Here is a 17159-nt window from a genome sequence, read left to right as displayed (position 1 = left end):
ATTCATGGACGGTGACCTGACAAACAAAAATATAATCTTAAAGACAAAAAATGCATAATGCAGCTACCGAAAGCTGCTGTGTGGATAGAATAACAAACATTAAAATTTAAAAACCACTCTTTGGGCCCCAGAAATTTGTTCTAAATATTAACCAAACCACTTTCTCATTAATTGGGGTAAAAGTAAATTTTCAAACGTAGCTTGTTTTATCACTTTTGAAAAGAAAAAAAAGTTTTCTTCTAAAGTCCCATTTTAATCTAAACTGAGAAAAAACAAAGTTACAAGGTGACCTTAGCTTATTTTTTCTTGTAATAGGACAAATAACTGTGCTTTTTATTCATCCTCCAGAATTTCTCTATCAGATTGGTTCCAACCTCAAAGTACAATTTATTGTACTTTTTTTATTTTTTATGGTTCTGCAAACTTTTATTTTAATTTTACAATGAACCACAGACATTTTTTCCATGCAAGGGATGAAAATCTGCTACTGAAGTGTAGAGGGCTGCAGCTACATAATAACAGTAACACCTAAAGCAAAGTATTAGCATAAGGTTACAGCCCAGAGCCTGGCAAATGCCTGAGGGGACGCTACACAAAAGGAATGTCTTCAAAGCCCCTTTGTGGGGCCCTGCAGCCACCCCTGAGTTCCCTTGGGCCCCTTGGGTAAAAGGGGTCCTGGAAACTTTTTTGCATCCACATAAACCCCCCCAATTTCTGTCTGGTTTTCTTCACCTCATCCTCTACTCTAGCCATCTCATCGAATTCTCTTATCATCTCCTCATTGCTCAAATTCATATCATGAATGGCCTCCTTGTATTCCTTGAGGCACTGAGCCAGCCCCTTGTTGGTTTTCTTTTGGCTTTCCTGGGTACATCATCCCCAGCTGGGCGCTTTCCTGCAGCCCTTGGTTCGCTGGCTGCTTTTCCTTCTTCTTTTGGCTTTCCCTCATCCACTGACTTTCCCTCATCCTCCAGTTCTCCCTCATCCTCCAGTTCTCCCTCCTTCTCCGGTTCTCCCTCATCCACTGACTTTCCCTCATCCTCCAGTTCTCCCTCCTTCTCCGGTTCTCCCTCCTTCTCTGGTTTTCCTTCTTCTTTTGGTTTCCCCTCATTCTCCAGTTCCCCTCGCTCTCTGGCTCTCCCTTTTCTTTTGGCTTTCCCTCCTCTGGCTTTTCCTTATCATTAAGTATTTCCTCATCTCTGTCTTTCCCTTGTTTTCTAGCTTTTCCTCATTTTCTAGCTTCTTCTTGTCTTCCAGAGTAAGAGCTATTTCTGGCTCTCCCGCATCCTGTGCCTGCTCTTGGTTTTCCGTCTTTACTTGGCTCTCAGGTATTGCTTCATTTTCACTGCAGCGTTTTTCCATGTTGAGATGTCTCCTCCATGCAGACCTGACCAGCCACGGAATTAACTGATCCCCGAGGGGCTTCTGCAGGATAACTTGGCTTATGTTTCAAAGCCAAACAATGTGGAAGATTTAATCACGGTAACAATTTTCTTGCTTGGCTTCTCAATTGGGGCAGGGGCTGAATCACAGTGAGTCCAGAGAGAGGGCGAGGCTCTGTAGTTTGTGGACCAGGAGGCCGGCTCTGTCCATCCCACTTCGGCACTTGCACGTCTCCCTCAAAGCCTTCCTTCGGCTAAGGAATTCTCCTTCCTCCCAAATAGTGACTAACAATTGCTGCCTATTGCACTTTTTTGATGTCTTTGTATCAAGAAAAGCATCCCTAGAGAACCTATTGAATTGACTAAATTGTCCATTGCTGGGATTTACTGCCTGTTTGTTGCTTCAGAGCTAGTAACACATGTGTTCAGTATGGGTGGACACCTTTGCATTCTACGTGTAGTTAACTTTTTACACCAGAGTTTTTTCATAGCATTTTTCATCTCTGTATTTCTCAAGGTGTATATTAAAGGATTCAACATGGGAGTGATAACTGTATAAATCACCGATATGGATTTGTCAGCGGGGAAGTTGCGAACAGGCCTCACATACATGAAAATACAGGGAACAAAAAAGAGGACCACCACTGCGATGTGGGAACTGCAGGTCAACAGGGCTTTGCTCCTTCCTTCCTGAGTATGAGTTTTCAGGGAACTTAGGATGACTCCATAGGAAATCAGCAGAAGGATAAAGATAACCATACAGATGGCTCCGCCATTGACGACCACAGTGAGACCAACAATGTAGGTGTCAGTGCAGGCAAGCTCCAATAACGGGTACATGTCACACAGGAAGTGATCAATGACATTGGGGCCACAAAATGGGAGGCTGTACACAAAGAGAAGTTGAACCACAGAGTGCACAAAACCCCCAACCCAGGACACCCCCAACAGCAGGATGCAAACCTGTCTGTTCATGATGGTCAGGTAATGCAGTGGCTTACAGATGGCCACATAGCGATCGTAGGCCATCGCCACCAAAAGGAAGACCTCAGCACCCCCAAATAAGTGTTCCAGAAAGAGCTGTCCCATGCAAGCTGGAAAGGAAATTGTCTTTTTACCACAGAGTAAGTCTATAATCAATTTGGGTGAAATGACAGTGGAATAAGCCACATCCATGAGTGACAGGTAGGCAAGGAAGAAGTACATGGGGGAGCCCAGGGAGGGGCTGGCAAGAACAGTCACCACAATGAGCAGGTTACCCACCATTGTCACAATGTAGATGAGTAGGAAAATGACAAATAATGCTTTTTGCCCCTCAGGATCCTGAGTGAGGCCCAGGAGGACAAATTCTGTCACATTGTTACTATGTCCCATTTACTCTTCTATAAGGGTTGTTTCAAGGGTGAGAGGTCAAAAGAACAGGACCTATAATGAAATTGTGACCACAGCTATGAATACATCCATTGTGTTATGGAGTGTGCCTTCATTTTATCTTCTACAGTGGTTTACACACAGTAAACATTTAGTAAATATCGATGCGTTCTTCTTCCAAAGAGTCCCTTACACATTTCCTTGACAATTCTATTTCTCCTCGGATGATTTTGTTGGTGTTACAAGGAAGAGGTTCCATCTCTAAGTCTTAATGGATCGTCTACAGAGAAGAATGATCAAAAGCCCAACAGTCAGTCATACATGTCATAGAGCCTTATTTCAACTATGTCAGTCATTGGCACAGAAGTCAGCAATGATGAACAGGGCAAGGGTTCCTGCCCTCCAGAAACACTCTCTGATGACAAGGGGTGAAAAGAAATGCTAAAATAAATTGGCACAGAGTCAGTTCTTTGAGTGGTAGTATTTGATTTATGTACCACCAAAAATCATGTCTTTTCTGGAGTAACTCACTTAATGCTATGTTAATCCACTATTAGATGTTCAGTTCTTCGTATCTAAAGGATGTTCAGTCATCATGGATCTCTCATTAAATTTCAAAAGACTGGACTTTGAACCGTATCAAATAACTACAGAATTATTTAGCACATTGCTTCCTCTAGCAATTACTTTGTATGACTCTGTGACTGCCAGCTTTTCTTTTTTTTTTTTTGACTGTCAGCTTTTTAAGGAGTTGTGATTCTGTCCATTTCATCTTTGCCTATCCCACAAGTCTTAACACACATACTACTTGGATTTTCAACAAGTGTTTTTTGAACTTAACTAACTCGTGATTATCACCAACTACTACATTAGAAGCTAGCATATTTTTTCAAAACTCTTGGGGTGACCTAGTTAATAAGGGAGAAGAACACAGACACTGCAAAGAGGACAATGGGACATGGTTATATTTATATTGCTTTCGAGGTACTGAGTGTGCTCAAAAAGTGAGCTTCGAGGGCCCAGGTACCAAAAAGCAGCTCACTCAAGGGCAAACTTCAAGCTCAGTGTAAGAAGGCATGGGTTTGAGTCATTTCTATGTGTAATTACAAGTCTGTCTCAGTTTGCTCATTGGAAAATAAAGGGCTTCAGCTAGACTATCTCAGAAACCTTTCCAATCTATCTATGATACTTTTTGTGTAGCACTATCTTATTCTATTCTGTTGACATTTTTTATGTTTATAATAAAATAAACATTCCCAAGCTTGTAACTGTTCCTTTAAAAATGCTAGCCAGTAGGATATGGGATTGTATAATTACAGAGGCCAAATAATGACCACAAGCTACTTATTCAGTGTGTACCTATTTAACACCCAAAACACCCTTGGGAGAAAACATAGCGAGTGATGAATAACATGGACTCTGCAGCTGCACTGCCTGTGCTGGAATCCCAGTTTCGCCACTTACTTTTTTTGTGACTCTGTGGACTTAATAAACCTCTCTGTGCCTCAGTTTAATCAGTTTTACAATGGGAATAGCAATAGAGCCTAGCTCTTACGCTATTATTATAAGTACCTAGAATGTGGCCTGGCACCCAGTAAAGGTTTGATAAATGACACCTATTATTAATGGCCTTGAATGCTTCACTAAGAACATTCTATCAGAGAAATCATCTGGATCTTTGTCTATTTGATAAAAATTGTAGACACAGTCTGGGATAAAAGAAATATTATACCTATAATTCATGAATCCCTATTTGGGCATAAGATAAGATTGTATGATTAGGAATTATCTATTTTATGATATATGAGTAGTAGCATTTACCAGTGATGGAATGTATTTTAATTAGAAGCAAGCAGAATAATAGAAAAAGAGTGGGATCCATTTATCATAGGGGGAGCTAAATAGTAGAAAAAGAAAGAAAAACCAAAGGAATAAAGATAAATTATATTTAAGAAATGAATGTCTACAAGTAATAAGAATACTAATATGATAATTAAATGAGATTAGCATTCTTTAAAAAATCTTCAGAAAGATATACTTTAATGAAGAAGGTGCTGGAGGGGTTATTCAGAAGGCATCTTAAAAAGCCATAACAAACAAACACAGAGCATATCTTAGAAAATAAAAGAAAATGCAAAAAGAAAATAAACTCTATTATATTTTCCATAGTGGCTGTACAAGTTTACATTCCCACCAGCAGTGTATGGGGGTTCCTTTTCCTCCACAAGCTCTCCAAAATTTGTTATTACTTGCCTTGTTGATGATAGCCATTCTAACAGGTGTGAGGTGGTATCTAATTGTGGTTTTGATTTGCATTTCCCTAATAGCTAGTGAAGCTGAACACAATTACCATTTGACCGAGCAATCCCTCTTCTGGGTAGCTACACAAAAAATCTGATAACATTTATTCGTAAAGATTTATGTGCCCCTATGTTCATTACAGCATTATTCACAGTGGCCAAGACATGGAAACAACAGAAGTGTCCTTCGACAGATAATTGGATAACAAAGATGGGGTACATATACACAATGGAATAGTACTCAACCATAAGAAAAGATGAAATACTGCCATTTGTGACAACATGGATGGTTCTTGAGATTATCATGCTAAGTGAGATAAGTCAAAGAGAAAAAATCGAGAACCATATGATTTCACTCATAGGTGGGATATTCAACAGAAAGACAAACAAATAAGCAAAAACTCATAGACACAGACAATAGTTCATGGTTATCAGATGGGAGGGAGGGTGGTAGAAAAGGGAAAAGGGGGTCAAATATATGGTGATGGAATGAGAACTCATTCTGGGTGGTGAACACAAAATGCAGTATATAAATGATGTATTATAGAACAAGGTAATTTAAATAAATTTAATTTTAAAAGGCGGGGGGGAATGATTCCTCAGAGTCCTTATATACGATGGTAAGGACAAGGTTGAACAGGAGGAAAGAATTGTACAACTATAGTTACAAACCCAATCTTTTTGCTTCTTTACTGCTGAGAAAAACTACAGGATTCCTAAACCGCAAATGCAGACAAGCTGATTCCATTCCCATGGATTTGGCGGGGGAAGGAGGGGTCGTGCACAGAAGAAGCTGAGCTCTCTGTGGAAGCAGCTGGGGCACCGTACATGCCTCATTCACCTTGTGCTTGCAGGTTCCTCAGGAGTCCTATCACTGCTGATGGTGTAGACTGATAAAGGCACACCTCTGGAAGAGCACTCAGGTGTAAGGGAGTCTACAGGGAGTCCATATCCATTCTTTCTTTCCCGCTTTCACTTTCTGCGCATCTAACGAATGTCCTTACTCTTCTTAATCAGCAATGTTTAATCACCAAGATAAATCTTCTACCAGCCAATTAAATTCTGCAGATGTAAAATATGGTATATAAACTATTCTGTCATTTAAATCACCAAGGATTCTATCCTGTGAAAACTGAAAGATGGTGTTGCTGGGCTTACAACTTAAACCACTAAGTTAACACGTCTCTATTTAATACATCATTGTTTAACATAGCTTCTCAAAAGTATGGCCTTTTAAAAAGATAAATTAAATTTCCATAGTCACAAAAATACCTTCTACACTGTTTTAAAATTATGGTTTTATGACCCTCTAAGTGACAGTAACCAAGGTACTTCCCTGAGACAAGGTTTCTTTAGGAAGCTGCACAAACAGGGGCTGCTGGGATCATTTTAAAAGGTTCACACATATCAAGCTTCCAAACGAAAATCCCAAAATCCCATATTAAGCTTCCAGAACAGAATAGGCATTCATTCCTTTATATTCTAACACAGGTGATACGCATACAATTTTAAATTCTCTAATTTAAAACTCTGAAAGTAATTATAAATGTTAACATATCATGTAATATATAATAGCCTTCTTACCACAATTATAAATCCATTAGTTTATCTATAATGCATTACGTGTTTCTCATTGCTATTTAGCAAAATGGGCAATAAACACATGTCAGGTTGCAATGCTAAAACAAAATACATTTTGAATATTCTGATTAAGTTCTGTGTTTACTACCTTAATTTTCTCAATTCAGACTTCCACCAATGACAATATATAAGACATCAGGGATATTGGATGAATTTTCAATGAGCGTCCCTTGTTGGTTGTTTTAAGAACTCACCTCGAGTCCTTCCCTCAGTCTCTGAAATCAGCGTTCCTTTTGCCAAGAGTGACTGTAGATACCTCATGTATCTGTGTGTGGCCACAGAACATGTCATAATGTATAGCTGATCAGTAGATCTAGAAATAGTTGTGTGTGGACACACTTTTCATATTTCCACACAGACTCCCCATTATCTCAGTCTTTCAGATAAGTTTAGCAGTATCCAATGGGGATGTTAAGACTGTAAAGATACTTAAATAAATGTTTTCATATTTTCTGTGCAGGTACCCAGGACAGCGATAGCTGAGCTGACTCTGGGTGGTGAACACACACTGTGATATACAGATGGTATATTTCAGAATTGTACACCTGAAACCTATGTAACTTTAGTAACAATAATCACCCCAATCAACTTTAATTAATAAAAATATAAAATAAAATAGAATACACTTAAATAAAAGAAATATTTACTATGCAAAAATAGTTGAACATTCTCACCTGAGTGGAAAATCTCTTCAAAGAAAAACAAAGCTGCTAAGTTCTCACGGCTATGTAAAATCTAATTCATGGAAATAACATGGCAAAATCCATTATTTGCCAACACAAACTTGGAAAACACAGAAATTAGTTATTTGAATGTACTCCTCAGCCAATTATGGTGAGCTAACCAAAAAGCACTTTCCTTTGAGGATTTAGGATAGCATTCACATCTCTGGCCATTAGCTCTTTCTGTATCTAACAAGAAAAATGCTCAGATTTATCTTCCTGAAACAGCCAATGACTGAGCCTTAGCACAGGTAGTATTACAACTCTTTAGCCTTTCAGTCATTCGAACAGCTTATCCCTCAGGGCACTTCATCTTTAATTAAAAGTATGTCTCTACCAGGTAATCATGACCTCCCACAACTTTCAACAAACAATGAGAGAGATGGATGCAAAGAAAAATATAACAAGAAAACAGGACCACATACCAATTGAAGATAGAGTCTAGCCTAGGTAGAAATTTCAGTTTTCAGAAATTCTCAGGTATTGCATTAAGAAAACTAATTATCCTGTTTATATGGGCAGAAACAGCCTCTGGCTTTTTACATCATTACTATTTTAAAAGAAGGAGGATGTAGGGTCATTACAGGTTAGTTTATTTGAATATTTGGAACAAGTTCAAATGAGGTAACCTCTTCTGGACAGTTTTCTTTCCTAGAACAACCCCCACAGGATTTGAGTCTTGCCAAGAAAGCACAGCAGACAGCCAAATATATCAAAAGCCTTTCATTTGAAAAGAACAAATAATAATAAAGTGAATACGAATTTATGAACTTCATATTAGAAATCTTTAGGCAAGGCAAATACTTCATTGTCCCAATGAAGAGACAACCATTCTCAGGTTCTCTTATTCAATCACATTCCTAGAAAAGCAGGTCCTTACTCACACTGTTAAGAGGTCTGCTCTGAGGCCCCGAGGCTCACAGGCCATGGGGCTGGGCAAGTTATGCAGTTGATGTTTCAATTCTTGGAAAGACAAGTCATCACAGTTATATAGTTCTGAAGGCCTGAATCTATGTCAGCTGGAACCATAACAATTTTCCATCAATTAATTCAGTTCCTTACTTTCAGTCCAGCATCAAGTGAGTAACCATTTCTAAAAAAAAGGAAATATTTCCAAAAAGAGCCAGGCCCTATATCAAATCTCCAAGGGATTCCACTGTTATTTCCTTAACAAGACTTACGATAGGCTCCATTAACCATTCACTTCCACATACATTTCATTTAATATTGCATTTTCTGAGTCATAAGGGCCTTAGATAAAGAGCCATTAAGCACCTATCTGAACCAGCTGATGATTTTAATTCTGTGCTGAGCTCCAGGAAAAGCTGGTGTTTTTCCACTCACCTAAGAAATGGATGAAATCCAGCAGTACAAATAGTACATGTATTACTTCTAAGATTGAAAGGGTACATCTAAGTACCATTCTTCTCTGAACAGTAAGTAGCAAAGGTGAAGAAGTTATCCTTTATTTAGATCTGCTATGATCACAGTTACTACGGAATAAATTATGACTCAGAACTGGAAAACTAATATATGCATAAGTTTAATTCTCGATGTTCCTTCCAGCTGAATGCAAAGAACTACTAATGCTTTCTGCTTATCTGAATGAAGTAAAAGACTCTGCTAGATCAAATGAGGTTTACAACAACCCAAATGTTGACTTCACATGCTCCAATGACATAACACACTGAAAATATTCACTGATATAGATGGTACCTCAAAATATGCAATAATCCACAGTAATTATGAACCACATCTATTGCCATAATTTTTTAAATGAAGTGAGTTATTTGGAGGGTTTGCTATTTAGTTATAGAAGTTCCTCATACTTTTCAGATATTAACCTGATATAATATTTCAGATATTAATGAGGTATATGATTTGCAAATATTCTCTCCCATTTTGGGGAGTTCCTTTTCATTTTGTTGGTTGTTCACTTTGATGCACAGAAGCAGCCTGGATTCAGAACTTGAGAACCTGGACTTCAGGCTGACGTCGTGATGGGATGAGATCTCAGCTCGCCTGATACCTTTTCCTTCTCCTCTGGGAGCCCTGAGCTGCTATTTTACAAGTCTGACAACCTCACAGGAGAGATCTTGTCTATATAGCCAAGTATCTACATGGAAAAGGAGAGGGCCCAGATGAGCCTGATCTAGCCATCGCTGCCAAGGCACCATTCATGTGAGCAAAGTCATCTTGGACCCTCCTTAAAAGCCCAGGAATCGGCTGAATACTGGAGAGTGACCTCAGTTCACACCAGAAGACTTGTTCAGTCCAGTTCTGCCTGAACAAACAGGAGGAGCAAGAGCGGAAACGGCCCAAGTTTGAAGTTTCAAGGTGTAGAAAACTTGACATATTAAATAGAAAATTTCAAATTATTACTGAAATTCATAATGTTGGCAGATTATTTTGCCTGGTTGGAGGAAATAAGCTAATGTATTTTTATCATAAATAAAATAAATTCTAGGTGGGTTCAAACAGATTTTTTAAAGTAACTTTAAAAAACCAAGATGTTAAAATTTATAAAATCTTATAAGAAGGGAATGAAATTTTCCAAGAGTGATGTGATAGAAGAAATCAGAAAGTAAAAGAATATTAAAATGTAACATGTTTATATACAAATACCCATAAGTATAGCATAAATAACTTAAGTAAATATTGTTAGCAAATACAAAGAAGAAATAGTCATAGCAAATATCAAAGAAGAGTTAGATATACAACTATGGATACAAATATGTATATATAACGCAGAAAGAGTTCATCAAAATTCATCACTCAAATAGATTAAGCAAAAATTCTCACTCTAGGGCCAGCCAAGTGGCTTATTTGGTTAAAAGCGCTAGCTCTGAGTAACAAGATCGCCAGTTCGATTCCCACACCAGCCAGTGACCTACAGCTGAGCTGCGCTGCCAATGAGCAGCCAACAGGTGGCAGGGCGGCTCAGCTGGTGAGAGCACAGGCTCCTAAAAACAAGGATGCCAATTCAAATCCTGCATGGGATGGTGGGCTATGCCCACCCGCAGCTAAGATTGAACATGGCACCTTGACATGAGCTGCACAGAGTTGCTGAAAGGCGGCTGGATGGCTCGGTGGTTAGAGTGTACACTCTTAGCAACAAGGTTTCTGGTTCAAAATCCGCATAAGATAGTGTGTTATGCCCACCCGCAGCTAAAACTGAACATGGCACCTTGAGCTGAGTGGCTGCGAGCTGCCAACGGGCAGCTGGAGGCAACTGGACTTGAGAGCTGAACTAGCTACGTCCTCCACAACTAAGACTGAAGAACAACTTGGTTCTTCCCCTCCCCAATTCCCCCACACTATTCCCCTTCCCCAATTCCCCAATAAAATCTTTTTTTAAAAATTCTCAAGATTTTAGATCGAGAAAGCATGAAAATAATAATCAACAAAATTTATAGAGATTTTTGTCCCAGACATTGTAGAGGAAACAGACAGCATAAAGACAATTAAGTAACTTTCCCTAACTTCAGGGAGGTTATATACCAATGAACACAGACAACTGACCAACATTTTAATTGCAACTATACAGATTTGAAAATTAACTAAATGTCTTAGTCCATTTGGGCTACTATAACAAAATACCATAGACTAAGTGGTAGACAACGAACATTTATTTCTCCTAGTTCTGGAAGCTGGGAAGACCAAGATCAAGGTGCAGGTACATTCAGTGTTTCTTGAAGGCCTCCTTCCTAGTTCACAGACAGCCATCTTTTCACTGTGTCCTAACATGGCAGAAGGGGCAAGTGAGCTCTCTGGGGTCTTTTATAAGAACACTAATCTCATTCATGACGACTCCACCTTCATGTCCTAATCACCTCCCAAAGGCCCCACCTCCAAATACCACCACATTATAAAGGATTTAAGTCATGAATTTGGAGGACACTAACCTTTAATCTATAGCAATGTGAAAAAGTAGAAAAGTTAATTATTTAAATTCTGATAAAATCAGATGTTTGATATTACAAGGTATGATCCAAGAATACCTTGAATGTTTACATTTGAAAAAATTAATTACAGTAAAAGACACATTGCCCTTAATCCTCCTCAAAATACTCTCCCTAGCTTTGACCACATTTATCCCACTGATCTTGCCACTTTGTGAAGCAGTTCTGGAAGTCCTCTTTCGTGAGAATCTTTAGTAGCACTGTCTTGGCAGCCTTGATGTCCTGAATCGATTGATAACGTTACCTTTCATGGTCATTTAGACTTTGGGGAAGAGCCAGAAGTCACACAGTGGCAGACCCGGTGAATAAGGTGGATGAGGACACACCATAATTTTTCATTTGACAGACATTTCCATACCAGGAACAATGTGTGATATGATGCCTTTTCATTGTGATCAAAAACTACGGTGAATGCTGCTGCCAAGTGCCGTCCAACAGAAAGGCAGGGATTTTCCATACGGGAAGCAGCACATTGAACTTTAGTATTGGTGTGAGACAAGTTTCAACTTATTTGGTGCAGTCAGTTGCTGTGAGCTATAGTTAACAGAAGCTATGTTTTAAAGTGCTCCATAAATAATCCTCCATCAATGACAACACTCCAAGTCACACATCGCTTATGGTATATGGCAATTTGTGTCAAATAAAAACATTACAGTGTGTCCTCATTCAGGTTATTCACTGGATCTGGTACTGTGCAATATCTGGCTCTGCCCCAAATTCAAAAGGACCATGAAAGGTAAACGTTTTGAATCAATTCAGGACACTGAAGCAGGCATGACAACTCAACTAAACACACTCAGAAAGAGGACTTCCAGAACTGCTTCAGAAAGTGGCAAGAATGATGGGGTAAGTGTGTTCAAAGCTAGGGAGAGTGTTTTGAGGGGGATTAATGGGAATGCGACTCTTACTGTAAACAATTATTTTTTTTATTTAAACATGAACCACGTATTTTGATCACATTTCATATTTATTGGATAGTGTTAGGTTTGGGAAGACTTTAAGATGATATAAAAAACATCCATGTAATAACAACCAGGATTAAACTCAAGATAGGTTTCCATACAGTGTCGTTGACCCTTACAATGGACCCAGTGCCCCCTAGCCTTAGCCCCATATGAATTCACACTGAATGCAGAAGCAGAATCATGACTACATGCTTCCTACCATCTCTGAGGCAAATAATATTTTGTTTCAAGTTTGATTCATACAGAGAATTTTATGACTGAGATCTCTGACAAATAAAACAATGTCTTCTGGCCTCTTTGTTACCTAATAATCTGTATTCCATTAATAAGAGAGGTAAGAATAGCATATAGTGTCACCATCTTTCTTGACAAAGATATCACCCAAAATATCTGGTGTCAACTTCTGTATTACATATTTAAAGCCTATGTATTATGGGTTATTCTAATTTTATATATACAAGGCTGGGCCCGGGTCTCTATAGAAGGCTATAAAACAGTATAAGCAAAAAAGGAGGTGGGGTGTTGAAAAATTTGGCAGTGGAATTCCCAGATATTCTAAACGATCTGGGAAAACTAATAGATCGTTTTCATAAAAATATACCACCAAACAAAGCTGATCCACATGAGGAGATAATATGATTTCCCAATTAGGAAAATACATAAGATCTAGTTGTTGTTCTCAGTGTTGGCCTTGCTCACTCAGATTATTTTTATACACATTGCCTACTCCTGATTATTATTGGAAGTCTGAAGCATAATGCTAAATATTACTTAATATTTTTAACATGCTAATATTCAAAAAATCAACTATTTAAAATATACTGCCAGTACAAAAATGAGATATAGGTATATTTCAAGTATTAATATGAACTATCTTTGTGTGGGGATAAGTGAACCAATTTTTTATATCTTATTTCTTATTTTATCTCTTGAAATCTGTAATAAGCACTATTAAGTCTGAAAAAGATACATTACTTAAGAGAGGCATGAGAAAAATCTTTCATTAATTAAAATAAATTTACAGTATTTACTATAGCAAACTCATCACCTAGAACATAAATCTATAGTCTCAACATATGCATTTTATACACAAAACCTGAACATATGTTTTCCTAAGAAGTTATGAAAATATCAAAAAAAAATTTTAATGTATTTTTATATATTTCTACATATATATATAGTATTAGAAAGTTATGAAAATCTTAAAAACATTTTTTGATCATTGGAAGTATTCACATAATAAATGTTTGTTTTCAATACATGACTTTTATTGCATCTTTAAAATATCACAAATAAGTCTGAAGAATCATTCAACATTTTGGTATTTCTGTAGCTAGACAGCTTAGATCTTATTCATCAGCCAGAAACTGTTCCTTTTTCAGAAACATAGACAAACTCCAAAAATTTTTCTGATAAACTTGTTTTTAACTGTTGTGGCTTCTTGAATCAAAGCACCTCAATTTGATACAAGTTCAGTATCATTTCCTTTAAGAATTAACTCATCTTTGGGCCGGCTAGTGGCGCTTTGGTTAAGAGCTGGCTTGGGATGCCAGAGGGCCCCGGTTCAGATCCCACATATGAGGGCCAGTGACACTTCCCTCTAAAGCTAAGATACTGAACAACAGCTCAACCTGGAGCTGGGCTGCCATGAGTCGCTGTCGATGACGTAGGCTGCAGCCCCTGCTGCAGTGGGTTGCCATGGGCTACCGTGTGTAGCCAGCAGCCAGCGTGAGCGACCCTCAAGCCTCTGTGAGCGGCCGTCTATAAGCCGGCGACTGATCTGCCTCGCCCGGGAAGAGCTCAATGATGGTGCCAGCTTGAGCCATGAAGCAACATCCTTCACAACTAGGCTGAAAAACGAAAAGACAGCAACTTGTCTGTTCCCCTTTCCCCAATTCCCCAATAAAAATCTTTTAAAAAATTAAAAGAAAAGAATTAACTCATCTTCCTGGGCTTCTGCTACAAAACAAGCAACACCGAACATCCTCTGAACACTGTGGATGTGTTTTTCACCCAGAAGTTTCACATTTCAATAAGGGAACCATTCTCCTGAATAACAATGTTGATGGGGAAGAGAGCACACACAGGCCTCATCTTATAACTGAAGCCTAATGTAACACCCTTGATCATGTTCTGTTCATGACTACACATAGTGTGAAGAGCAGTCAGTTTCTATTTCCCCACCATTTATCAACCCAGAGCCTCTTCTTTTTCTTTCGAAAGAGACTGAGTTCTACGTTAATGTGCATTAAGTCCCTCCAGATGGTGTCTTTCAGGCTTTTCACAATAACTGTGGTCCCTTTACAGTGATATCCACATTTTCTGGAATGTCCACTGTCTGATTGCAGATAATGGTCTTCATCCTCTCAGTGGATGCAGCAAAGAACACATAATAAATGCTTTTCATTATGCCCAAGTCATTATCCTCAAGAGAAATTTCCTATAGTTCAATAATCACACAAGACTTTCCTGGAAGAAACTATTCTTCATTGAAAATAAGTAACACATTTCTCTGCTGCCTCATGTTCTTTTCCTGGTCCAGAGCTTTTGCATGGCACTTTTCATCTCTCCATTTCTCAGAGTATAGATTAAGGGGTTCAACATAGGGGTGATAACGGTATAAAACACAGTCAAGGACTTATCAATGGGTAAGGTACAAGGAGGTCTCACATATATGAAAATACAAGGGACAAAGAACAGGACCACCACAGTAATGTGGGAGCCACAGGTGGATAAGGCTTTGCGCTTCCCTTGCTGACTAAGATTCTTCAGCGAGTGCAGAATCACCCCATAGGAGATGAGCAACAGCACAAAGATGACCACACAGATGGCGCCATCATTGGCAACCACAGTGAGACCAATAATGTAGGTGTCAGTGCAGGCAAGTTTTAATAAGGGGTACATGTCACAGACGAAGTGGTCAATGACATTGGGGCCACAGAAGGGAAGCTTGTAAGCAAAGAGAAGGTGAACTAAAGCATGCAAGAAACCTCCAACCCAGGCCAGCAGCAGCAGCAGAATGCACACTCGTTGATTCATGATCGTCAAATAATGCAAGGGTTTGCAGATGGCCATGTAGCGGTCATAGGCCATGATCACCAGGAGTAAAATCTCAGCACCACCAAATAAGTGCTCCATAAAAANTGAACTTTAAGCTGATACCATGATGGGATGAGATCTTAACTCCCCTGATACCCTGAGCTGCCATTTCACAAGTCTGACAACCTCACTGGAGAGATCTTGTCTATATAGCCAAGTATCCACATGGAAAAGGAGAGGGGCCCAGATGAGCCTGATCTTCTAGCCATCGCTGCCAAGGCACCATTCATGTGAGCAAAGTCATCTTGGAGCCTCCTTAAAAGTCCAGCAATCGGCTGAATACTGGAGAGTGACCTCAGTTCACGCCAGAAGACTTGTTCAGTCCAGTTCTGCCTGAACAAACAGGAGGAGCAAGAGCAGAAATGGCCCCAAGTTTGAAGTTTCTAGATGTAGAAAACTTGACATATTAAATAGAAATTTTCAAATTAGCACTGAAATTCATAATGTTGTCAGATTACTTTGCCTGGTTGGAGGAAATAAGCTAATGTATTTTTATCATAAACAAAATAAACTCTAGATGGGTTCAACCAGATATTTGAAAGTAATTTTTAAAAACCAAGATGTTAAAATTTATAAAATCTTATAAGAAGGGAATGAAATTTTCCAAGAGTGATGTGATAGAAGAATTTAGAAAGTAAAAGAATATTAAAATGTAACATGTTTATATAGAAATACCCATAAGTATAGCATAAATAACATAAGTAAATATTGTTAGCAAACACAAAGAAGAAATGGTCATAGCAAATATCAAAGAAGAGTTAGATATACAACTATGGATACAAATATGTATAACATAGAAAGAGTTCATCATAATTCATCACTCAAAGAGATCAAGCAAAAATTCTCACTCTAGGGCCAGCCAAGTGGCTTATTTGGTTAAAAGCGCTAGCTCTGAGTAACAGGATCGCCAGTTCAATTCCCACACCAGCCAGTGAGCTACAGCTGAGCTCCGCTGCCAATGAGCAGCCAACAGGTGGAAGGGCGGCTCAGCTGGTGAGAGCATATGCTCCTAACAACAAGGATGCCAATTCAAATCCTGCATGGGATGGTGGGCTATGCCCACCCGCAGCTAAGATTGAACATGGCACCTTGACATGAGCTGCACAGAGTTGCTGAAGGGCAGCTGGATGGCTCCATGGTTAGAGTATGCACTCTTAGCAACAAGGTTTCCGGTTCGAAATCTGCATGAGATGGTGTGCTATGCCCACCCACAGCTAAAATTGAACATGGCACCTTCAGCTGAGTGGCTGTGAGCTGCCAACGGGCAGCTGGAGCGACTGGACTTGAGAGCTGAACTAGCTGCACCCTCCACACTAAGATTGAAGGACAACATGGCTCTTCCCCTCACCAATTCCCCCACACTATCCCGTCCCCAATTTCCCAAAAAAATCTTAAAAAAAAAATTCTCCCTCCAATAGATCGAGATTTCATGAAAATAATAATCGACAAAATTTATAGAGATTTTTGTCCCAGACATTGTAGAGGAAACAGACAGCATAAAGACAATTAAGTAAATTTCCCTGACTTCAGGGAGGTTATATAGACAACTGACCAACATTTTAATTGCAACTATACAAATTTGAAAATTAACTAAATGTCTTAGTCCATTTGGGCTACTATAACAAAATACCATAGACTAAGTGGTAGACAATGAACATTATTTCCCCCAGTTTTAGAAACTGGGAAGACCAAGATCAAGGTGCTGGCACATTCAGCG

The 17159-nt window shown here is 38.9% G+C and overlaps 3 protein-coding genes across 3 annotated transcripts; all 3 read right to left on the bottom strand.

Moving 5' to 3' along the window:
* Nucleotides 1-563: 563 nt before the first annotated feature.
* LOC109390189 (transcription elongation factor A protein-like 4) lies at nucleotides 564-1562 on the bottom strand. Its single transcript, XM_019656330.1, is given in 3 exon segments — nucleotides 564-854; nucleotides 857-1090; nucleotides 1170-1562. Coding segments are annotated over 3 exon segments (693 nt in total). The 5' UTR covers nucleotides 1363-1562; the 3' UTR covers nucleotides 564-588.
* Nucleotides 1563-1766: 204 nt separating this feature from the next.
* LOC109390188 (olfactory receptor 4A5-like) lies at nucleotides 1767-2756 on the bottom strand. The gene has a single exon (XM_019656329.1). The coding sequence runs from the start codon at nucleotides 2754-2756 to the stop codon at nucleotides 1767-1769; it is 990 nt and encodes a 329-aa protein (XP_019511874.1).
* A 12107-nt stretch (nucleotides 2757-14863) lies between these two features.
* On the bottom strand, nucleotides 14864-15481 carry LOC109390185 (olfactory receptor 4A47-like). The gene has a single exon (XM_019656326.1). The coding sequence runs from the start codon at nucleotides 15479-15481 to the stop codon at nucleotides 14864-14866; it is 618 nt and encodes a 205-aa protein (XP_019511871.1).
* Nucleotides 15482-17159: the final 1678 nt, after the last annotated feature.

Source organism: Hipposideros armiger, unplaced genomic scaffold (assembly GCF_001890085.2).
Source record: "Hipposideros armiger isolate ML-2016 unplaced genomic scaffold, ASM189008v1 scaffold_258, whole genome shotgun sequence".
Classification (NCBI taxonomy): Eukaryota; Metazoa; Chordata; class Mammalia; order Chiroptera; family Hipposideridae; genus Hipposideros; species Hipposideros armiger.
This window is presented reverse-complemented; position numbering and strand designations above follow the sequence as displayed.